Source organism: Pristis pectinata, chromosome 20 (genome assembly GCF_009764475.1).
Source record: "Pristis pectinata isolate sPriPec2 chromosome 20, sPriPec2.1.pri, whole genome shotgun sequence".
In the NCBI taxonomy this organism is placed as follows: Eukaryota; Metazoa; Chordata; class Chondrichthyes; order Rhinopristiformes; family Pristidae; genus Pristis; species Pristis pectinata.
This window is the reverse complement of record NC_067424.1, coordinates 27,416,128-27,441,465: the sequence shown is the minus strand read 5'-3', so window position 1 is coordinate 27,441,465 and position 25,338 is coordinate 27,416,128. Positions and strand designations below refer to the sequence as shown.

At 38.7% G+C, this 25,338-nt stretch overlaps 1 protein-coding gene across 14 annotated transcripts in view; it reads left to right on the top strand.

Annotated features, from left to right (window-relative positions):
* Positions 1-25,338, top strand: part of ppfia4 (PTPRF interacting protein alpha 4) — a 450,605-nt gene that overhangs the window by 400,395 nt on the left and 24,872 nt on the right. For 5 of the 14 annotated variants that reach the window (XM_052034519.1, XM_052034514.1, XM_052034510.1 and 2 more), the window contains exons 12-22: positions 1,302-1,393; positions 2,236-2,374; positions 7,820-8,046; positions 8,332-8,587; positions 10,129-10,158; positions 13,931-14,070; positions 15,688-15,860; positions 18,134-18,148; positions 18,925-19,018; positions 23,134-23,215; positions 24,721-24,921. In XM_052034519.1, coding sequence (XP_051890479.1) covers positions 1,302-1,393; positions 2,236-2,374; positions 7,820-8,046; positions 8,332-8,587; positions 10,129-10,158; positions 13,931-14,070; positions 15,688-15,860; positions 18,134-18,148; positions 18,925-19,018; positions 23,134-23,215; positions 24,721-24,921 — 1,449 coding nt within the window. The remainder of the gene's footprint in view (positions 1-1,301; positions 1,394-2,235; positions 2,375-7,819; positions 8,047-8,331; positions 8,588-10,128; positions 10,159-13,930; positions 14,071-15,687; positions 15,861-18,133; positions 18,149-18,924; positions 19,019-23,133; positions 23,216-24,720; positions 24,922-25,338) is intronic. The other 9 variants (XM_052034525.1, XM_052034518.1, XM_052034515.1 and 6 more) reach the window with 6 other exon arrangements.

Below are 25,338 nucleotides of genomic sequence, written 5' to 3'. Positions count from 1 at the left end.
ATAACCAACATTAGCAGTTCCTGAACCTTGCACCATTTTCAGAAGCTCTTTCGGAACCTTTTGACATGTGTTACTTTAACTTTCAATGTAAAATATTTTTTCTTATATTCAGTTGGATAGAATAAAATATTTTGCTGCTTTAGATCTGTATCTTTTGTTTTACAAAATGTTAAAACTCCTGTTTTAAATGTGCACATTATTTGAATATTAAATCAACATAGAAGTATGTGGCTTGCTCTCGAAAGCCATTAAATGTTATTGTGCTGACATAGCTAGTGCAGTCTAACAGCCTGAAGGTGCTTTAGATTCTTAGTTACAGATTGATTTGTAATTGCATATTGACTGCACTGAGAACTGCTGTTCCCAATACAGTCCCCTTTTACTTGGGCTTTATAATGCCATTCAGACAAATTTGGAGCATCCAGAGTTTATCAGAATTTAGCCTGGATCCCTGACCACCTTGTGAAGTCATTTTTAGGAAATGCCCCATCCTTCATGTAGTTTACTTCTTCTGTGCTGTTTTAGTTCTGGCATTAACATAACAGCACCCCTGCATATTCACTGAACTGCACAAATTATTTTCCCTTGGGGATTATTGTAATGGAAATCTAGATTAAAAAAAGATAGTAAATATAAGTGGCTGGGCCCTGGTGCACATTGTGAGGGCTCATCCATTTATTACCTTTTCATGCCATTAAGTTCTCTAGAACTATTATTTTCCTATTCCCAATACCCTTTAATTCCTCTTATTCAGTGGAATCTTGGTTCCCTAGAATTTATAGAAAGTTATTTGTATACATAACTGTGAGGGAACTTGTGGAAAGTTATTTATGGACACAAAGGTTGGTAATTGGTTTATTATTGTCACATATACTGAGATACCATGAAAAACTTTGTTTTGCATGCTGTCCTTACAGATCATTCCAAACATAAGTACATCAAGATAGTATAAAGGGAAAAGCAATAACAGAATGCAGAATATACTGTTACAATTACAGAGAAAGTGCAATGAAGATAGATTAATAAGGTGCAAGGCCACGGCAAGGTAGATTAAGAGATCAAGACTTCATCTTTATCATACAAAAGGTCTGTTCAACAGTCTAACAGTGTAATAGCAGTTGGATAAAAGCTGTCCTTGAGCTTGGTGGTGCGTGTTTTAAAGCTTTTGTATCTTCTGCCCGATGGAATGGGGGAAAAGAGAGAATGACCAGACTGAAGCATTTGTTTAGTTATTCTGCCAAATTTTTTTGTTCTCTATTATAAATTCTCCTGTTTCTGACTGGATGTCCCATTTCACACAGGAGAGGCTGGCGAATGAAATAGGAAAGTTAAGGACAGAAGTGGAGCAGCTGAAATTAAAGACAGGGGCATTTGCAGAAAGTGTCCATCCACGGTAATTCCATCAACCTCGTTCTCAAGTCATTTTCTTGTTGGTTTATTTCCTTTACTGACTAAGGTAGGATGAGCTAATGTATTCAACACCAGGTGTTGCTATTTCCATTGTTAATATCTATGCTCCATTCTACTTAATACACAGTAGTGAATTAGTTCTTTTGGTAACCAGAAGACTCAGTGCATTGCATTAAGAAAAACAGAAGACAAAAACAAACTTAAAGGACTTGGATTTATTGCAACCTGTCAACAGTTGCCAGTGCTATAGATTGTGAGTGCTGAAAGGAGGAAAGTTTTAAACAGTCACCCCATTTATAATGAAACAAAATAAGCATATCTTAGTTAATAACTCATTTTTTACAGGTTCTCTTCCGCACTTGGAAGGGTATAGTTCTTCAAACCTCAGAGTCATTGAATATTGTTGTTGTAGCCACCATGATTTTAGAAAGGGAAAAACAGCAGAATATATAAAACATAAACTATGGCTGAGTGTCTAGAATTCAACCAACTCTTCAATTCTAGTTGGGAGTTCAAATACCCCAATTAATAGAATGTATATTCCCAATACGTCTATTCAACAGCAGAATTTTGAATGGCCTTTCAAGACGAACAAGGTACATGAAGTTATGATGACATTAATAAAGTGGACAAGACTCACTCCTATTACGTTATTTCAGAATCATTGGAATTGACCTCTTATGAAGTTAGAATATTTGAGAAAAAGGCCACTAGCTATTTATACTCATAAGCCAGAAGCCAAATCACATTCTTGTACATATGTTTGACAGTATTGAATTAGATATGATCTAACTTTAATGAAAGTAACCCAGTGCTTTCTTGTAGAACTCATTTGGGCAGTGCAACAGATTTGCGATACACACTTAGTTCTGTGGTGGAGGCACAGCCTGAACACTATGGGACCCCAGCAGTGCTAAGGCGACCTCAGAAAGGGCGTTTCACCTCCCTGCGGGATGAACCTAAGGTAAGAAGATAGCTTATTATGACTGACATTTCAACAGATCGGTAGAACTCTCATAACACTGTGCAAAGTGTTCTTTAAAGATGTGGGTATTTCCTTTATGGAATTCTCAGGCTCAGACTGTTACTGAGATATCCAGCAATAACTTGGTCTGAAAAAGTTACTGCCATGCTGGCATCTTGGTTAAAATAACAAGTTTGTTTAGGAACAGCTGTTGTACGTGTTGTGGTGAGTTTTTTTTTACCATTATGCCAAGGATAACATTGAAGCTCTATATCTCGCAAAGTAACAGGCTCTGCATGCTACAGATTTTGTCACCAAGTTCTTTGAAAAAGAGGATCAATTTCTTGCATATCTGCAGAATGACATCAAAATAAAGCGTAGGTAAGTGAAGTAAATATAGCTGGAAAAAGAAAGGTGTTGCAGCAGTTAAGGAGGTGGAATTGATGGGTGAGCTAAACATACCATTGGTAATTGGGGAGCCAATAACAAGACATGACTTGTGCAAAACAAAATAAGTTTACAGATGTCTGCAATGAGAATATCGCATTTACAAGTATGATCATTTAGAGTGAGTGAGACTGTGCTGTTACATGAGAGCAAAAATTACATCAGGATGAGAGCTTTGAAGGATGAAGGAAGAAGTATTAAGGAGCAGAGTGCAAATGGTATCCTTATAGTATTTTTCTGGGATAAATAAAAATGCAGAGAGTGGCTGACATCAAAGGATGGCTGATTAAAAGTTCTGCAAAGATAGGAGGCTATTTTATCTGCACCTGCAAAACATTTAGAGGTTCAATATTCTGTAGCAATCCAATAGCAGAGCTTGTTCTGGAAACCGTATTTGTCCTTTAAGATTCCACTTGGGTAGAAATATTATGATGAGTTGAGAAACAGCAAGTTAATTAATTCAAATAAAGCAAAATGCAGTGGATGCTGTAAATCCAAAATAAAAGCTCTACAGGTCAGACAGCATCTGTATGGAGTGGGTCAGTTTCACATCAGTGATCCTTTATCAGAGTTGTACTGAAGGGTCATCAACTTGAAACATGAGCTCTCCCTTCATAAATGCTGTCTGACCTGCTTAGGTCTTCAAGATAGTTAATTATATGAAATCCTCATTTTAATCTTTACATTTGAAAGATGTACAGCCGCACGTGATCCATTTGTGTGTCCTCAGGTTTTCCAGCTTTTGGAGTTATGTAAAAACGTTTTGGAAAGAAGCTCAAGCAATTAAGTGTCACCAGGGCAACTAGATTAGGTGTGCATCCAGGGATGCTAATATGCATGAAAGAGGTGATGAGAGCCTAGGATGAGCATGTCTTGTGCAATTTTTACCACATGTACACAGCTTACATTTGAAGCAAGTCTTGACTGCAGAAGTAGTTCCTGCATTAAGTAAGGGGAAGAGCAAAAGTACACTTTTTTCCAGATTGAACCGATCTTTCTTGTTCCTGTTTCTTCTTAACATCCTTCATTCATTTCTGCTTTTCTCACGCAACCCTCCCCACCTCTACCCCTGCAATTGGATTTCACTCTCTTTACCTACTGAAGCCCACCAGTCTTCTACTTGTCTCCAACTAAACCACTTTTCTACTACAGTCTCCCCAGGATATACCATCATCTGTCTAACCCCTGATTTCTTGCCCACCTCTTCCCTTAACCACCACTCAGCTCTGCACTGGTTAAGTGTAGCTTTTGTATGCTTGAAACTCAATACCAGGATAAAGCAACTTGTTTCATTAGCACCATTCTTCACCTTAAATATTCAATCCTTCCTACACTGGCATGTTGTGGTTCAGGGTGCACCATCTACAGATGCATTGCAGCATCTATTCGCTGCTTCTTTGAAAGCATCTCCAAAATCCACAACTTCAACCATCTAGAAACAAAAGAACAGCAGATGCCTGGAAATGCCAGCATCTGCAATCCAAGTTATACACTATCCTGACTCAAAAGCATGTTACTATTCCTTTTTTATTGCTGACTATAAATACTAGACTCGGTATTCAACAGTACTGCAGAATACCTTCAGATCATAAATTGCAGTGGTTCAAGAAAAAAGTACCCTATTACTTTTTGAGGTCAATTAGGGATGGACTTTGAATGCTAACCCTGTCAATAATGCTCAAATTCCATAACATGAATAATAAATTTACCAGGGGCAGACCAAGTCAAGAGCTGGCTACTCTGAGATGAGTGACACCTAAAAGTCTTTCCACTCTCTGCAAGGAACAAATCAGAAACGTGATGTAATATTAGATGAATGCAGCTTCACCAAGTTACCTAACACCATCCAAAATAAAGCAGTTTACTTGACTGGTGTCCCATCCATAACCATAATCATTCCTCCACCATTGGTGTGTTATGATACATTGCAGCAACTCACCAGGCTTTGGAAGTATCTCCCAAACTTGCAAACCTTCCGACCCAAAACGACAAACAGCAGGTGCATTGGATTGCCACCATTTCCAAGTTTCTCACTAAATCGCATGCAATTCTTTCTTGGAAATATGTGGCACTTTTTCATGGTCCCTGGGTCTAAATCCTGAAAATTACTCTCAAACAGTATTGAATACCTTTTTCACACAGACTGCAACAGTTCAAGAAAGCCATTCTGTATCTCAAGGGCAATTAGGGACAGGCAATAAATGCTGGTGTTGGCAGCAATACCACATCCCATGAATGAATTAAAAGTTTGCTGCTGCTTATTGAAAACGGAGGGAAAAAAGCAAGTGATGTTCCAAACAAGAATCTATAGCAAGAAGGTTGCTAGATAAGCATAAATAAATTCCTGCCAAGACCCAAGAGATTCTGCAGATGCTGGAAATCTGGAGCAATGCACACAAAATACTGAAGGAACTCAGCTGGTCAGGCAGCATCTATGGAGGGAAATGAACAGTCAATGGTTCAGCTGAGTCCCTTCATCAAGACTGGAAAAAAAGGGAGAAGCCAGAATAAAAGGGAAGGGGGGGTGGTGGGGAGAAGCATGAGCTGGCAGGTGATAGGTAAATCCAGGTGACGGGGGGAAGGTAGGTAGGTGGAGGAGAAGGGGTAAAAGGGAGTGATGTGAGAAGCAAAGGGCTGAAGAAGAAAGAATCTGATGCCTAACATCTGGTAACCATTCCCCTTTGTCTTCCCCCCCCCCTTTGTTTTCCCTCATTCCTGTGACCCCTTCACCCCTTCTCATTCCCCTTCCCTGCCCTCACAACATGCCCACCTCCTTTACTCTTGCCGTGGTCTACTGTCCTCTCTTATAAGATTTTTTCTTCTTCAGCCCTTTGCCTCTTCTACCTATCACCTCCCAGCTTCTTTTATCAGTCCCTCTCCCACCTACCTACCTTCCCCCTCTTACCTGGACTTGCCTGTCACCCACCAGCTCATGCTCCTCTCCCTGCCCCTACTCTTTTATTCTGGCTTCTGCCCTCTTCCTTCCCAGTCCTGATAAAGGGTCTCGGCCCAAAACATCGACTGTTCATTTCCCTCCACAGATACTGCCTGACTCACTGAGTTCCTCCAGCATTTTGTGTGTGTTGCAGTAAATTCCTTCTGTTCGTTTTTGACATAACTCTTGTATTTCATTTGTACAAAGAAACCAGCAAAGAGTTTGTTATTTCATTTACCAACATTTTGTTATTTTGTTTTCTTGGGAGCCTCAATCTGATTACTTGAGTGGTAATGTCTTAAAGTGATGGAGAGAAGTCCTTTCAGTAGGAATTGTTTCTGTGAATTAATTCCTTTTTTGTCAGACATGGGAAAACAATGTTGTTTTTTACTGTGACCAAAGAAAAGCATGTTGGGAAGCTCTGTGCCTTCTTGTTTGGTAGAACTTTTCTTCCTAAATAAATTCACCTTCATTCTGGCAACTGTTACTGGAATAGCTAGCTTATTTATTACCTACCTTGATCTCAGGGAAACTTGCACATTTAAGTGACAGACTGGCATAAGGTGATGCCAGTGCAGAATCTTACTGTCTGTCAAGAGATTCAGATTTTGATTTTACTGTTATGCCTTTCTACATATCATTAAAACACAACTCCTATACCTTGAAAGGACACTACAAGAGCTAGAACCATAACTGGGACTTTACTTAACCATAATTTCTTGAATTCCACTGACCAATCTGACTGATGTTTGATGATTAAGTGTTTCTGCTGTCGATCACCTCAAGCCCTGTTGCCACCTGTAATCGACAAACTAATGAAACGTCTCTGCAAACCCAGGCATGAAGTCACTCTGACTTCTTGGATCTTTGATCATCTTTGGATAATGCATTGGTGCAAGTAAACAGTACACTTTATGCCCCTGTTAATTGGCCATGATTGCCTTGGTGGCCTATGTTCTGTTATTAATAAAGAATGCAGCATTTATATCAGCATTTATGGTTTAATTACTTTTGGCCTTTTTCTTACTTGGCATTCAATCTGACTACTGAAGGTGCCATAAGGCAATTCCTCAACGATCAGATTAATAACTGTCAACTTTTGCTGAGACAATTTTAAGATCTTGCCAAATGTCCTTCTACAATTTTATAATTAACTTTTATTTCAGGTGTTCCATTTTATTTTTCTATTTTAGTGTGTAATATTTTGGGAAGATGGATTTTGGCAGGCAGAATGCTAATGTGAGGGAGTCTTGAATGAGTATTTTATTACAGAAAAAATCCAGCTTTTAATACTGTTTTGTGCAGTATTTGCAACTGTGTAATAGGCCAAGTTGCATAACCAGTCCATGTGGTCCCCTTCCTAATCTAAAATAATATTTACCAAAGTACCTTGGATTCTAATGCAAACAATAATGTTTCTCCTGATGCTGTATTTATGACACCTTGTACCAGGCAGCATCCTAATGAATCTGCACTTCTACTCTTGCGTCAACAGCATTTCTTGCAAAACTGCAAAAGTTATCAAACTTTGATATAACTTGATTCACCATCATCTTCAGTTTTATACTTCATACCTCCTGCTATTAATCTCAGTATTTTATGAGCTTTTTTTTATAGCTTTGTTCATCTGCAATGCTGCTTTTAGCATATGGAGAGCCTGAATTGCCTAATCCATGTGTCTTCTGCATTACTCAATCTTGTACTGATATTCAGTACTTTAATTTACTTTTCCCCAAAGTGTACCATGTCATTTAAGTCATTCCATTGACTTATCTAGATCTCCTTGGAGGTACTTGTTGATCTTCAGAATCATTTAATTCATTTTCATATTATCTGTAAATGTGAACAGTACTCCTGTATTTTCCCCTGGCATCGAGGCCAAAGCAAGGCCCCTGCATTTGGACAAAGGCAATTGTAAATTTTGCAGTTTCACAGAGCAAGCTGGTCATGTTGAATTTAATGCACATCTGAATTCTAACTGTGTAAGAATTACAGTATAATAACTGAAGATGTATACCAAGCGATGGCATTTGGTGACTGGCCATTTTTTTTCGACCACTTAGATTCAAACACTAAATGAACAGGACTGGGAATGCGCTCAGCAAGCAAATGTTCTGACCAGTGCCACACACGCTTTTGAAAGTGACACAGAAATGTCCGACATTGACGATGAGGATGGAGAGACGATGTTCAGTTCAGCTGATCTGCTTTCACCGAGTGGGCACTCAGATGCTCAGACTCTGGCTATGATGTTACAAGAACAACTTGATGCTATCAATAAAGAAATCAGGTAGGGTGAAATACTGTGCAAGGAAACTTCTTAAGACAGTTGTAGGGATGACATTACAATGGCAAACAGTTTGCTTCCTGAAACTGTTCTCTATCATTAAAAACTTCTTTCAGTGTGCTTTGTAACTTATTTGTCTGTTTTAACTTGTTGCCATTTACATAATGTTGTTGTTGCAGTAACGAGATAAGACCTTTTATCCTACTTTTTAATTATAATCTGCTGTATTTGTATAATTGTTGTGAGTTTTATAATAATCATTGACTTGCTAAGACTAACATGACCAAGTCTTTTCCATGCCAGGATGATCCAAGAGGAGAAGGAGTCCACTGAGCAACGAGCTGAGGAGATTGAATGCCGTGTGGGGAGTGGAAGCATGGATGGGCTAAATTTAACTCGCATTCGAACGGGGACTTCCATTCCAACTTCTCTCACTGCCCTATCTCTCACCAGTTCTTCTCCACCCGTTAGTGGACGCTCCACACCCAAGCTTACTCCTCGCAGTTCGTCCCATGACCTGGACCGTATGGGCATCATGACACTGGTGAGCATCATGTTGAATGGGAAAGGCAGACCTGAGATCTGAGGATAGATACAAGAACAAACAAGTTGGTTCTAAAGCCGTGTTGAACTGCAAGTGAATATGATCCCGATGCTTGCAAACATCAAATTAGTTCTTCCCAGGAGTTGTGCTTCCTGCAGATGTCTAACTCAAGTTCTGTAGGAAGCAGCAACCTCCCCATGTGCAATCATGTTGCTGGGTACCAGATAGAATGTGAAAAGGAGCAAATACTTGCCATTTCAATAATTGCCCTGGAATTAGAAAACATATTCACAGATCTTGATGCAGTCACATAAGGAAGCTATAAGATTGTGCTGAAGTACAGATTTCCATCAATTTTTGTGGTTAATTTTTACCAATTAAATAAGCATCTAATCTAAATATCTTGAACTGTATTTTTAAATGGTAATCCAATTGTTAGGAGTCCACATGAAAGCAATAGACTTTTCAGGGAAGCATTCTATCAAATCCCACATTTGTTCATTGATCGGCGTCAAATCCTATACCTGGTTCCCATGTGCTGCTCATAAATGCAGAGTACATCAGATCTTCTGATGTGTCCAAGTCAGCTTCCTTGCTGATATGATGAACATTCACTGCTTGTAAAAGCAACATTTTAGAAGTATTCTAACTGAAACACAGAGGTAACTTGTAAATAATTAGAAATCAAAAACGTGGCAAGATGTTTGAAGCAGCTGCAGGTAACAACTGTTTTAAGGTTTAGTCCTTGCTTTTCCTACCTAATATTTTGTGCTGTGGGGTTAAAAGCTGAATGCTCAGTGTAAGAGAGAACAACTGAAAACTTAAGGGATCACCGTTGATTAACTAAGCAACTTTACTGATCAGAAAATGTCTGAATGATGTGATGTGTGTACAAGAATAATTGTAGGAATGAAAGGTTTAACATATGAGTCTCTGGGCCTGTACTCGATGGAGTTCAGAAGGATGGGGGGGGTGAATCTCATTGAAACCTACTGGATACTGAAAGGTCTGGATAGGGTAGACATGGAGAGGATGTTTCCTTTAGTAGGAGAGTCTAGGATCTGAGGGCAGAGCCTCAGAATAAAGAGATGTCCCTTTAAAACTGAGATGAGGAGGAATTTCTTCAGCTAAAGGGTGGTGAATCTGTGGAATTCATTGCCACAGAGGGCTGTGAAGGCCAAGTTATTGAGTGTACTTAAGGCAGAGATTGAAAGGTTCTTGATTGGTAAGGGGGCTAAGAGTTACGGGGAGATGGTTGGAGGATGGGGTTGAAAAATAATGGCAGAGCAGACTTGATGGACCAAATGGCCTAATCCTGCTCCTGTATTTTATGGTCTTATGGATTTTGATGCATCCTCAATAATTGATTTCCTAGGTACTGTCACGCTTTGTGACAGTATTTCCATCGTACTTGTAGAAAGCCCTCAGGTTATCGAGCTTCCTTCAAATTAGATCTGTACTATATGAGCAAATGTACTTATGTGATTTGCCTCTCTGACCTTATTGCTTGTCTTTCTCTCTTTCCTGCAACTGCTGTTCAGCCTAGTGACTTAAGGAAGCACCGTCGGAAGGTAAATAGAACTGATGGGCATGATTATTAGCAGTGGTGTTTTTAAAGTGCTACTTCTTTCATAATTTATTTCTACTTTGCTATATTCATTTCTGGTTACCTATGACGTGGCTGTGGTTTTGTAGAAAGCATCAGTAACTTGTACATTACTCAGGTGTTGATCCTTCATTAGCACAAGACAATGTCTGATCCCATCCTCATCCAGCAGCACACATTCCAAGAGTCAATAGCTACAAGTACAAACCATTGCTGATGTCTCTGCCTTTCCTTGGCTTGGGAACCTGCAGCCAGGTGCAGTACCCCATTATGATGCTCACTGAGGTTAGCTAACTCAGGTTGGTTGACGGATCATATATGTCACCTTGCTGAGGCGATGGCTCTCTTCCTTGCTAAGTAAAGCTGACTGCTTATGCCACATTTAGGAGGGTACTTTCCTCACCCCCTTAATTTTGTTTCTGTTTGGTGTTGTCCCTTTATTTAACCCCCTCTACATGTAAATCAATATTCCTTCTTTCTTCAAATGGACAAGCCTAGGTAAGAGCCACTGGGAAGCTCAAAAGAGCAAGATACATTGACAAAGTTGGCGGATTGCCTGAATTAGCCAGTAGCAAGTCACTTCCTTTTTTAATTACTCTGATTTCCCAAATCATTTTCCTTTATTGTTTATATGTTTGTAACAAGTTAACAGGCAGAAATCTCTGGAAACTATCACAGAATATTAGTCTGACCAACTGGATTAGCATTGTTGAACAGGAGGTCATGGGTTGGTCAGTGTTCCCTGTAATCATGCCCTTGCATGACTGGGGCTCAGTAAACAAACCATTCCAACCCTTGCCTTTCCTGCAATTTCTCATCTTGTGTCTCGTCGCCTTGCAAATTGAAGGGAAAATTGTTATTCCCATTCTTTGTGCAGTTGTGTTCTTGTCTTCTGATAAAATCTTTGCCTAGTCACATACAGTAAGCTTCTACCTTAATCTTGCCAGATAGCAAGAGGCAATATGTCTGGCGGGTGGCTGAAAATTGTGGAGAACTTCCTTTTATTTCCTCTCTGTTTCGGCTGTTGAAATGTACAAATTATTTTGAATAGTTAGGATTCTATTTTCCATTCTTTCTGTGTTAATATCACTCACGCTTTGTAAATCCAAACTAAAGTGCACTTTTAATGTTCAGAGTTTCACTGCTTGTCAGCATCACCTCAATAGTACAGTTGATCATAGTAATAAGTCCAAATTGTTTGTAACAGCACACAGGCATGGTTATGTCGTGGTGCAGTGGAAAACGGTTATTGTGGGGTAGATGTCCCTTAATCTGTTCTTAGCTGCACTTTCATACCGACATACATTTCTAATCTACATATGTAGGCATACAAATCATTCTTTATTTCAGATCTTCATCTGGCTATATAAAAGTTGCAGGTATCATTATTAACATCAGATGTAATTGGATCCAAAGGTTTTAATATTTTGTTTTTCAGATGCTAACATGCACTGCATTTCTCAACTTTCTGTTTACAGCTGGAAATGCCCGGAATTTGTAATTTTCATTCACTATAAATGTATGGGGTAGCAAATACTATTTAAATGAACAAATTTACAAATTGTGCCAAGGTTGAAATCCTTGCCCTCATACAATCTTGTATCAAATTAGCCTCTGCCTCGTGTTAATTCTTTCCCTCCTGTCTGAATCAGTTTGCTTATCACTACATTTTCGTTTATGGATACTATTTGCACTTGTATTTTATCTAGTCAGTGGCCTGGATTTTGCAATTGTGATGATAGTGAAGCCATCAGTATCTATTATCATTCACTGTGAAACTGACAGCAACCTTGTGACTTCCATGCTTGTATTGTTTCGTGCAGAAATCCTGAAGTTCCTGTCCATTTTCCAGTCCTGTTCCACAGGCTGTGCTGCTCTGCAACCTCCGCACAGTTGAGGGAAATTGGCTGAATTGATGAAAATTCCTGATATTTATGAATAAGTCTTGTAGTTAAATGCATCAGTAATGTTACATTTTACTGCATGAGATATAAATGTATTTGAAATGTTTTTTAAGCAATATTATTGCTTAACTCTCTGGCCAGAAACATAAAATTTTCAAAATATTTATTTTAGTTTTATATGTCTAGTTATGCCACATCAGCCTCTATCTTAATCTAATGAATGCATTCCAGACTTTACTAGCACAGTAAAATGTTTAAATTATCAGCTGAAAATTGTGTCTTTTTTCCTTCCTGGTTTGCTGACTGAGAATCCTTTAGTGCAATTAGCTGGTCAGCCAATTTACCATAAGGATACAAGATCATAAATACAGGGAGTCAGCCATTCAGCCCCTCATAGTTGCTCTTCATTCAATATGGTTTTGATGGATTTTTTACTTTAGCACTACTTTCTTGAAGTAATTCCATACCCCTTGGTTCCTTTAAAATCTAAAAATGTATCACTCCCTGAGCTTGAAGGCATCACAGCTGCAGAGCAACAGGGATTATTTTCAATTGACAGCAAGTGGCAAAGGGAAAGGGCAGGCAACACCTTGGACAGCTTTCTTTCTACAAGGTTAGCAGCAAGGACCTCTACTTTTCTGGCCATAAAATCCAAGTCAATTGTTCTTGATCTGTGAACCTTTGAACATTGGGAGAGCTGTTCCAAAATTGTGGACTACACAGCTGAGTCCTTGCTATACTCATGCAATGTGCACTGATGCACCTTTCCAGCAAGTGTGAATGGAGTCATTGGTAAGATTATTTTTTAATTATTTTCCTTGCTTGAACAGAGATACTGAGGCCACTTGCTTAATCCCAGCTGAAACCGTGAATCAGTGCTGGACTTTATCAGTCTGATTAGATCAACTCATTATTTAATCTTGTTGCCTATACAAAAATAAAAATGTGAGGGATCATTTCTCTTCCACATCTTTTATCTACCATTGAGTTGTCAAATTGTCAATGAGTTGGACATTGAGAAGACCAAAGCATCCAGTTTAGCCTTTCACAGCTTCTGTACACTTGCATGCCCCACACCCCTTTCCACACAACTCCATCTCCGTCCAGGACTCTTTGCTCACACAGGACTGGAAAGAATGCTGGATTGTTTGATATTAGTTCCACCATCCTTGAAAACATGACCTAAACCTTCATTGTCTCCAAAATTCTCTCATACTCCTTCATGAGTATACCAAGCTCCACTCAACCTATACGCCAACTCATAAGCTCTATTGACACTTTACTGCATCATGATTCGTATTTGACTGCCATCTGTACTAACTTCCATTGCATCCCTTTTGCCTTGAGTTACAAAATGTGAAGTCTCATTACTGGTTATAAATCTATCCTTGTTCTCACATCACCCTGGCTCCACCAGCACTTGTGGCAATGCGCTAAGTCTGTTCTAACTTATTCTCTATTCCCAGGCATCTTCTCTCCTATATTCAGCTACTCTGTTGTGTTGGCCCCTCTCCTTTCCCTAAATGATCTTTCCTCCTTGTTTTTGCTGTGTATACTCCTGTCCTAAGTTTTCTACTAGACAATGTAGTTTGAGGTTAGGGTTAGGGTTTCTAATTTAAAATTGCATCCAGGATACAAGTTTTTGTTTTCTCTGCACTTCCCCAGAAATCCCTCATTACAGGATTCAACACTGCTTTGGGAGAAGATAACAGAGGGCTGTTTTAAAAGAGTTTCAATTGACATCTATGCAGTTGCTGTTGAATCAACAAATATTTTTCTACAGTATAACAATTCTACCTATGCACTTTGTTCACCTCACAACATGTGCTTTAGTCTCCAGTGACAAGGGAGGACAACCGTGAAGATAAAACGACAATCAGATGTGAAACATCGCCTCCTTCGTCTCCGCGGACCATGAGGCTGGAAAAGCTTGCCCACTCACTGCAGCAAACAAGTCAAGAAGAAGGACGAAGGTGAGGAGAATTTCCATATTAAGGTTTTAAAAGATATATCTTAAATGTCAATGAGTTTCAAAGTACAGAGTAATCCTGAACATTGGTAGCAAAGAAAATAATGTTTCTGATTTCTCTTAAATAAAGTTGTTACTGGACATGTTATTAAATAAAGAATCCAGATGTCATGAGAAGTTAAACCAATAATGTGCTCTGATAGATTTGGGAAACACAATTCTGATTGGCACCGGTATCCCATTAAGACCTGAAGAAATTCTGCTTCCTTTACACAACACACAGTTATTAGTTTCCCATTCAAAAATAACTCACCTGAATAAAGTGGTGTGAGAACAGGAAACATTTTTCCCTTCAGTTGGCCCTAGGAACTGCTTCTGAATGTTAAAATGGTGTTTTTCACAATTTACCACATGTATTTTCATGACTAATTTGTACCATAAATAAGTTTTAAAATCAGCATTTTAAAAAGGAAGTGTCCAAAACATCTTGCACCTTTAACATAGTGAAATGTCACAGGGCCTTTAAGAGAGAACTTTAGTTTTTGTTCTAAACACTCAAGTAGTTTTATGAGTTGGAAGAGGCCAATAAGTTATAACAAGCTATTCACATACAAGTATCATCCATGGACAACACATGAAGTTCATGTGTTATCACCTGTTGTATGTGTGAAGCACTATGTGACATCAATTTTGAATTGAGCTTTTGATTGTGTGAAACGTGCCCTCTTTGCCCTCCTGTGGTGGTTTCGCTCCCGCATCATTCCTGGATTGCAAATGTTTGAAGTCTTTGATTCTTTTGCCAAAACCCAACAACATTACCAGCCAGTTCCTTCAAGATTGCAGAGAATTGAATTCATTGCTGCCGAGCAAAGAACGATATAGAAGGTGGATATGGAAACTGAATTTGTTACATAGGAGCAGAAGCACAGGAGTAACGATTCTCCCATTTAGTCAGATAACTTACAGTTTTTAAATTATTAATTAACACAACTTCAATAATTTTTGGTGTTAAGTTTCAGATTTCCACTGTCCTTGTGTAAAGAAATTATTCCCAATTCGCCTGTGAACTGCTTGGCCCTAATTTTAATGTTGTGCCCCTTTGTTCTGATCTCCCCATCAGAGCGGTTTCCTGACATCTTCACTATCAAATAAATCCATTATATTCATCTTAAAGAACTTAAATTAAATCACTGCTTATGCTTCTATATTCGAGGTACTATAGGACTTCTCAGTGAAATCTGCCCTCATAATTTAATTCTTTTAGCCCTAGCATCTTTCTAATGATTCTGCTCTTTCCCCTCAAAGCCAATCGATTTTTCCTGAAGTGTGATATTGATTCTCCACAACTTGTTATGTGTACTGAAGTGGGTACCCGATATATCAACATGTCTCTTAAAAACATAGCAGATTTAAAGTATCTTCTGTTTCCATACGATTCCAGATAATGGTAATGCATCTTGCAAGCAGAGTTAATATTACTTAATGGTAAATTCTGGACACATAATTTACAGGAAAATGAAGCAGATTATTAATGATTGATTTCAAGGTCCTTTAGATGCATTAACTGGCCTCTTGTGATTAACTTGCTTGTTTGATTGCTATTGTATTGGTTGATTTTCAGCACATTGACAGCAGAGGAGCTGGCTAGCAATCCCAGCAGCAACAACAGCAGCCAGGACTCATTGCATAAGGCTTCAAAGAAGAAAGGCATCAAATCATCTATAGGCCGTCTGTTTGGCAAAAAGGAGAAGGGACGGCTAGGCCAGCTCAGTAAGGAAATGGCATCAGTTCATGGTACGTACAGCTGGATTTCAAAACTTGAATTAACTCTTGAGATATACTCAGTTTATTTAATGCCACAAAGGCCAGCAAGTCTGATTAATGGGCAAGTTAGCGAGGTGGCAGTGGTGTTCTGCCTGCTGAGTGCTCAAAGGAGAGATCAGCCAGATTTTGTGCTTTTGTTGGAAGTGTATGTAAGATATCAGGTTCTGTTAGCAATGCAAAGCCTGTCAATTCTCAAGGTTCATGAGGCATGGATGTGGGCAGAAATCTAAATTTGACTGCTGTTGGAGAGAGAATTTAGACATACACACATCTTGTCAATTGGTTTACTGATCATTAGGAGGGGTCTTGTTTCTGCTCCCTTCTCTGATGTAATAACTTAAGAAAGCTAAGGTCGATTAAATGAAATACTAATCCTTCCAGTTAATCCACAGATATGCAACCACAATGCATAATGTTGTCAAGTCAGTGTAACAAGAAAAAAAATGGAGGGTGATTGATTTTTTGTTGGGTTTCCTATATAATTAACACAGGCAGACTAGAAATCACAAAGAAGAAATTCCATGAACACCAATAAACTGAGGGAAAATGGAAATCGCGAAAAACTCAGCATAGATTAACTTTACCCGCACAGCCATAAATTAAGTGATTTTTGGCAGCTAACCAGATTGCTAATTAAATTGCACAGCACACTGTTTCAACTTTGCATTTCTATCCACCCTCTACTAATACGCTGTTCTTTGCTTTGACATGCTGATATCTTTAGTTTTACTTTTCTATTTGGCCTTTGGTGACAATATCACAGAAATGGATAAGATGTTGGCCATAGTATTTATGTTGTTCATTGGTTCAGGTTTGCTTACAGTGCCTTGTGATCTGAAATTAAGAGCTGGATTAAAGCGCCTGGGGTACCTGTGACAGGGATCAGAGAACATGGAAAGTTGATGGAATTAGTCAAATTCTATATGGATTTATGAAAGGAAAAGTATGTTTAACAAACCTAATGGATTTTTTTGACGATGTAACTGGTAGATTAGCTGAGGGAGAACCAGTGGCTGTGGCGTATTTGGATTTTCAGAATGCCTTTGATGAAATCTCATTAGTTTGGTGCTAATATACTGGGATGGATGGAAAATTGGATGAGAGTATGAATAAATTGGTCTCTTTTTATGGTGACAGGAGGTGACCAGTAGGGCCTCAAAGTAAATAATGCGTGTCACTGAATACATTTAAGAAGGACCTGGATGCAAAAGGCTTCAAGGGGCATGGGGCAAGGGAGAGAATATGGTCCTGAGGTAGAGGATCAGCCATGATTGTATTGACTAGGGGAGCAGGCTCAAAGGATCAAATGGCCTACTCCTATTTTGCTATATTTATATGTTTCTATGTTGAGCAACCTGACTGAACATTGAAGTGGCAGATGTGGGTTGTGGTGGAAGACAGGGGTAACTGACATGATGGAACACTCACAAATGTGGCTTTTCACCTCATTCATGTTAAGCTGCCCATAGCTGAAACCTCTGCCCTTTATGGAATGTATGACACTTGTGATTTTCTACACCTGTTCTGGGCTGCCAGAGAAATAGACCTTTTTTTATGTGTGGAGTTGGGAGATACTACATCTAAAATGACTTGGCTCTTTTCAGTGTCTAGGTTTTGAGGTAAGAATTGTATCTGCATCAAAATATATGTATAAACAAATCACATTACTTTGTTGACTACTGGATTAAGGGCTACAGTCTTGGGTGTTTGCCAACTGTCATTATAAATGTTACAGAGCAAGGATTCTCCAGCTCACTCTCATTGTGCAGATTATCTGATTCCAGACTAGGTGATACTCTGAATTTATAGTTTTTCTTTTTTGCTCCTCAACTTGGCTACACAGAACTGATTGTGAATCATTGGGAAATATGTATGCATGGGGTGAAATATGTTAAATTTTGATACCTTTCATGATTGATTGGATCACCAGTACTCACAGTACAGGCCCTCACTTGGGAATGTTATTAAAAGTTTTCAACTAACAGTGGAATATTCTGCAGTTAGTGAGAGGCAGCATTTTAGTAATAGGGAAAAGGAAATTATTGGGAAAATTGTTTAAAAAAAATGAATGAAGTGTTTCTCTGACATGCAATTTTACCTATTTTGCTGTTGATCTATTGCAGGTAACATATCTGATTACGAAAATGGCATTTTAAAGTATTTACTAAAACATTTTTAAAAAATGTTACTTACTTTGCATACAAATAAATCCATATATTGTTTACTTCTCTCACTTCTCACAGGTTATGGATATTTTGGTAAGTACGATAGTACCAATTTAAATCACTCAACTTTTCCAGTATTTTCTGTATTTATTTATTAATAATTTAAATGTTAAATGTCCCATGGAGGAAGAGAGACATTTTTAATTAAACTGTATATTTAGATTCCTCTTTTGGAACAGAAATGGGGAAATATTATGGGATTGCATAAAAATTCATGGAAAGCTTTATTTTTACAATTGGGATTGGATGATCATTTCACAAGAACTTACAATGCCCAGGAACAGTATGGTTTAGTGGAAAAATGGTCCACTTATATTACTTCCAGTTAATCCACATGAAATCTTTACTTAGGAAACTGTTTGAGCCCTAGATTGATTCTTCCTGTCTTCCTGCACACATTGCACATCTAAGTATGAAAAACATCCACACAGCCTGGTGCTGGGTCACTGCCAATGTCACTCCAGAGTCATCTGCAAGTGGTGTGAAATGGCATGGGTCACATGCCATAGGCATGTTATTTTGCTTTCTCACCACTGCTCACCATCTTGCACTGTAACACTATGACCAAGAAAGGGAACACACCAAATGGAAAGTTGTGAACATGTATCACCATCATGTCAAGGCAACATCGGCGCATCAGTATCTTCCACTGCTGCAGCCCAAGTGCTTTTGTAACTTTCTGGCTACAGTGATATCCTTGTGCTTCAAGCAACCAGTAGATTTAAGAATCCCAGTTTCATTTATTTTCAACTGTGGGAACTTGGATTAAAGTGACAGTAAACTTCTCAATGTTCACTTATTGTTACTAGGTGGCATATTGGATGCAGAAATGACTATTCAGGACTCCCTTACTCTGGGTAAACTTGGAACACAAGCAGAGAGAGATCGAAGGTTAAAGAAAAAGTAAGTCTTGAGTCAATTATTTATTTTCCATTAAAGCAAAGCACTTCTTGTTCAGGCATTAGTATTCCCTCCCCACCTTACTGAATTCCACATGTAGTAGGGTAGTTAGATAGCCGGCTATTCACTCTAAGCTAATGCCTATCTGCGCTATGATACAAGAGTTCTCAGCATCCCTGTCAATGCTCCAGCTGATAGTCATCCATCATTGCCCCTTTCATCCAAGTGATTGGGTCCGAATGCCTCATTGTTTTCTTGCAGCTATGAGCTAAGGCACTGTCTGTTCCTCTTTGTAGCCCAGTGATATTGCTGTTTCAAAGCATTTTTCCATTAGTTACTGCCTCCATTGTACCAGGACTTAGGAATGCAGGGGCAGAGTTGGCCATTCAGCCCCTTTGGCCCATTCAAACATTCATTCAGTCCAGGGATTATTTTACATTACCAATTCTCCAAGAACCAGTTGCCATTTTTGGAAGAGAGTTTCAGATTTCCATCATCCTAACTTCACTCCTGAAGGCCTGCTTCTAAATTCTAGACAATTTGATTCTTTCCTTTGTAAGTCTCTATTTTGTTCCTGTCTTCCTGCACACATTGTACATCTAAGTATGAAACAATCCACTCAGCCTAGTGCCAAATCACTGCCAATGTCACTCAGAAGTCATCTGCAAGAGGTGTGAAATGGCATGGGTCACGTGCTACAGCCATCTTATTTTGCTTTCAGATCACTACTCACCACCTTGCACTGACAACATGACCAAGAGAGGTCATGTTGTCAGTGCAGCTTAACTGAGACTTAAACTTGATTGGGGCTACGCAACTTTATCATAGTTAAATATTTTTTCAAAAATCCCTTTAATTTTTGAGTTGTGGCCTGGTATTTAGTGTACTGCAGGAACTTGAATGACTTTCATTACTCTGTACCTAAGATGCAACCCAAGGGAATTAATCAACATGAAATGAGAAATTTTGATGCTTTAATGTTTCTTTTTGAAATCCAAATGTTAGTTTTTTTTTCATAATTTTGCTGTCACCATTTTATTTTAAGTTGCTTGTGTATTGTTCATGTCAACTAGTAGCCCAAGGTCACATGTTAATAAGTATATTTATATAATTCCCTCTTCATTCATTCTTTTCTACATATGAATTTCTGGGAAATTCTGTTCACCAATTCCATTTGTCCTTGTACATTTTTCTTCCTTTCTTTGTTGACTGTAGAACTTTGATTTTAGTTTGAGTGTGATTTTTCTTTTGTCTTATTGATAAACAAGCATTTTCTATGATGAATTTCATTGTGGCTTAGAAATCAAAAACTGCGTCCTGATGGCTGATTCTTGCTGAATACGCACAAATTCTGCAGTCTGTTTTAAATCATCAGCAATAAAAGGAATGATTTTACATTTCCTTTGTAGATTACTATGAGTCTAACCTTGTCTCAGGGAGCATTCTCTCAATATAAGTCTAATATGACCTGATCCCTCTATTTGTACTTCACCTCCAGTTATGAAAATTTCAGCAATGACAGAATAAAAATTGGAAATTTGCTGTTAAATGAAATGAAATCTAGTTGCTACTGTTCTGTGATGTCTAAGCAGTAATGTTGACAAATTCTATTAGCCTCTTGGAAGTGAAGTTTGAAGAGTGCTAACAGTGCCTTACTTTGTAGCAGCTCACAGGGTCATTAAAGTGATCATAAATTACCCAATTTATCTGTTGCCATTGACAATGCAGATACAGATTTGACTGACTTCCTGGTTACCTTACCTTCCTAGTACTTTTCTCTTTGTAGATGTCAACAGGTCATGTGTGTTTTTAGTAGGTCAGAACATTGTTCGATAAGAGTTATTTCTGCACAGCCAGTAGTTCAGATTGGAGGACATTGACTGGGAATTGTTGACAGGTTAACTTCCTCCAGTCTGACATAACTATGTACTTGTGTCTTGATTCTGCTTCACAGTTTGGATCATGCACCACTCATGTCAAATATGCTACATGTTTAACTTCAGTTGACGAGGTGTTCAGGATGACTTGCATTTCCTATTTTAAATAACCTATGACAGTGAGTATCAACATTAATTCACAGAGGATTTTACTCCAGTTTTCAATTCTTAAAATAGAAAAGTGTTCTGACCTAATAAAAACACACATGACCTATCAACATCTACAAAGAGAAAAGATGGTCCAAAGTTACCAGTATGAATCAGTACTAGAAAGGTAAGGTAATTTGGAAGGTAATTTCTCTTTCCTTCACTGTTACAAGCCTGCCTTGAAGCCAATTGCTTCTCACAGAATTGGACGTCCTCAAATCTGTTTTGACCTTTGAATAGCACCACAGTATAGGTTTTATGCAACACCTCGCCTCTTAATAGTTGTTTGAAATTTTACTTGAGAATGTCATCTAATCTATATTAGGATTTCATGCTGTGCTGGTATGTAAATTTGATGCTTCTCTAAACCTAACATGTATTTTGAGAAAAGAACATCAAAAAACTGAACAGGGGGAAATTGTACTTGTGCCATTTATAGAAGTAAAAGACTGTTGGAGTCACACTACTGATATTTCAGATTTGGAGTTCTGCACATTCAGCAGTAGAGGAATGGAAGTAGCAGGCTGCCAGTAGCTGAGTCCTTGTCACTTGAATGTTACCTGCATAGAAATTGATATATGCATACAAAATGTAATTTGAGTGGGAAGTTCTGCCTCCATTGCTTCTTGGCTCAGGTGAATTTCAGGTTGTTTTTATGGATTATACTGACGGATTCAAGTGCTGCGTTTTTTTCTAATGGTTGGAGTTGAGTTTGCTCTCCAAATCCCATTCCCATGGAGCGTTCCTAAATATCTTGGGCTATTGTTCACAGTTCTTAAATAATCATCAGAATTAAGATTCCTGTTTGTAATAAGCAAAAGTAAACCATAATGTAAGCTTGTACATTACTTATTGCACTGAAGTACACTTATCAGAACATCTGGAGATTTAGGGCTTTTTCTTCATTTACAAAATTCTTTGCTGTTTCAGTGAGCAACAATTTGCATTTTAGTGCCATGTGTATTTTTAATGTATTTTGATGAGATGTTTTTCTCATCATCTCAGAGAAGAATATTAGCAATACTCAACTAATTCAACCCCATTGCATTTGTGGGCAAAGCAGGCATTCATCTCCAAGCAACCTATGCTTTGGTCCAGTGTTAAAGAGTGCATGGGTATAGGGAAAGGTGGAGGGGTAAGTTTATTGCTGGCTTATGTCAACTGATGAGACAAATGCAGAATGGAGGATAAATATATCATAGGCTGGATTGTACTGGCAGCTAATCAGCAGATCTCCATTCCTGTGCGCTGTAGGGTGAAAGTACAGACAATCTTGGAGGTCCAATGAGAGTGCACGTGACCGCTCGCTCCATGCTGGATGCTCCGTTTAATCCATAGCTCTTCTGTGAACTGAGGAGCTGGATGCACTCCACATCTGGCCCCTTCAGTTTCCACAGCCATAGCTGGTGTATCTAACACCACCCCCATTTGACTGCGGTTGCTGATGTTCATGAAAAGGATTTATTCTGTTTATTTTTCTTAATCTCATTTTATATTTGTGTTTTAGTTAATTACCATAATTTTAATGATTTTAAATCAATGTATTACTTTTTAATTTTTAAAATGTCTCTAGTTGATTAAGATAATTTTTAAATTATCTTAATCAACTAGAGACATTTAAAAGTCAACTGGGAAGGTCTTTGGAAGTATAAATCATCAAAGCCCATCGGGGCTGTATTGGGGCAGAAGAAGCCTGGAAGTCTGGTCATCTCTCATGGCCCAATTAGCTCACAAGATGCTTGTGCAGCTAAGGCTTTGTTGAAAGTTGCACAGTTGCAAAAAGTTGCTGCTAGAATGAGGCGCAAGTGCAGATGGCTAATCTAGTTGAGCACAATCGGCGCCTTTTACATGGAGGGTGACCTTCAGGTAGAATAGTCCAGAGATCAAAACTGAGCTTTCCCTTTAGAAATTAATTATTGTTATCTTTTCACTCTGTTTGGATATTTCCACCCTGAATTAAATTCAGCACTTTGCATTTGCTGAGGCATTAAGCAAAGAAACACAAAAGCTGAACTTAATTACAATTATTTCCAGGCATGAATTGCTGGAGGACGCTCGGCGGAAAGGTATGCCCTTTGCACAATGGGATGGACCAACGGTTGTGTCATGGCTAGAGGTAAATACAAACAAAGTCATCTGACTATTAAAATTAAGAACACAAATGTGTTAGTGCTTCATATCTTTTCCCCCATCTCTCAACCCTCATATACTTAGCCTCAAATTTTACAGTAATTATCCTAATCATGTAGTACAGATCTTTAATTATTTGGAAAAGTCGATTTTCCTTGATGGCACTTTCTAGTCAAGATTGTGGCCAGCATCCTGAAAACTATATTAGATTTGGAAAGTAGCAAGAAAAAAATTGTTAAATCTGGCCTTGTTTTCTAAACCACTGTAGGATATTTATGTTTTCTGAAATAACCATGGCCTGGACATCTACAGCAATAGCTACTCTTTCTACTTGTAATCAATCCTTTTGTTTTCTCCAAGGACCTATCTTTGATATTATGTCTTCCTTATTTAAATGTTGCTCCGTGTTGGCATAATCTGCAAACATGGAGATCACTTCTTTCTTTCTTTAAAATGCTCCTTAAAAGTCACCTCTGTAACCAAGCTTCTTGTCAGCCCTCCAAATCCATCTTTTGCCCATTTTCTACGTGCTTCCCTGCACCTTCCTTTTTTTTCTGCAATAAAGATGAATTGCAGAAGTATTATTGCAACTTTTGAGTTTTTTTGCTCACCATTTGGAATTTGAAGGCTGCAGCAGTCACTCCAGTTCCATAACATGGCATTTCTGAAGCTCATGTTTTCACTTTATGTTGCTAGAGAGAGAAATTTACATTTAGAAGTATTTGACAAACCCTTCATTGAGGTAGGATGAAGATAAGAGATAAGACATCTTTATTAGTCACATGTACATCGAAACACACAGTGAAATGCATCTTTTGAGTAGAGTTTTCTGGGGGCAGCCCGCAAGTGTTGCCACGCTTCCGGCGCCAACATAGCATGCCCACAACCTCCTAACCCATTCATCTTTTGGAATGTGGGAGGAAACTGGAGCACCCGGAGGAAACTCATGCAGACACAGGGAGAACGTGCAACTCCTTACAGACAGCAGCCGGAATTGAACCCGACTCGCTGGTGCTGGAATAGCATTACGCTAACCGTTACACTACTGTTTTTCCCTTTGTAAAGTCGTGTTCTACTGACATAACCTCACTCAGGTTAGAGAATATATAAAAAACATTTCTTAGGAAACACAGCCATGTATCCATTTTCTACTGTGCAGTCTGGAATTTGTAGACTTCTTGTCTGACAAGTTTCCTCTGTTGCCTGTCGACTAGGTAAACCCTCTGCTACTGCAGTGCACCATTGGACAACTTAGCACTGTGCCAGAAACTCAACTGAACAGAATTGCTTGGACAGAAAGTCTTCTGGGAAGTGCTGTCCTTGGTACCCAGTTTCATGCAATTTGATTTTCTGCATCATTTAAAATGAAGCTATCCTCCACCAAAGCGTTCCACCAAGTTTTCACCATAATTGGGTTGCAATAGAATAGAACACAGCATTTACAAATGATAAATAATTTTCATTTTCTCTGTTTGCTGTTACACTAAACAGCTGTGGGTAGGAATGCCAGCCTGGTATGTTGCAGCCTGCCGAGCCAATGTGAAGAGTGGCGCTATCATGTCAGCTTTGTCTGACACAGAGATACAGAGGGAGATTGGAATCAGCAATCCACTTCATCGATTGAAGCTCCGACTGGCAATACAGGAGATGGTGTCATTAACGAGTCCATCAGCTCCACCAACATCAAGAACGGTAACATAATAGCATTATATATATATATATTTTGAATATATCTGTGCAAATGTTTGGAAGCACGCTTGGATAAAATGGAGTGGGGAGAGTTAAAATATTCTGCATGTTCCCGACCTGAACAGGGACATTGGAATCCTATTTAAAAAAGTCTGTGCTGACATAAGGAGAAGAGCAAGATATGTGTGCTTTAAAGATTTTAAGGTTTGCAATAGCAGATAGGAGGTTAACAAATCCAGCTGCTAGCTGATAGGGCTCTAAATAGCATTCTGTAGCTTCCCATTTACTAGTATTGAATTGCTGTTCTTTATTGGAAGTACTTCTCATTAATTAACCACATGTGACTGGAAAGCAATATACCACGGTGATGTGGAAATGGTGATGGTGACCTGTACTGGTCTTCTCATTGTACATTTGACA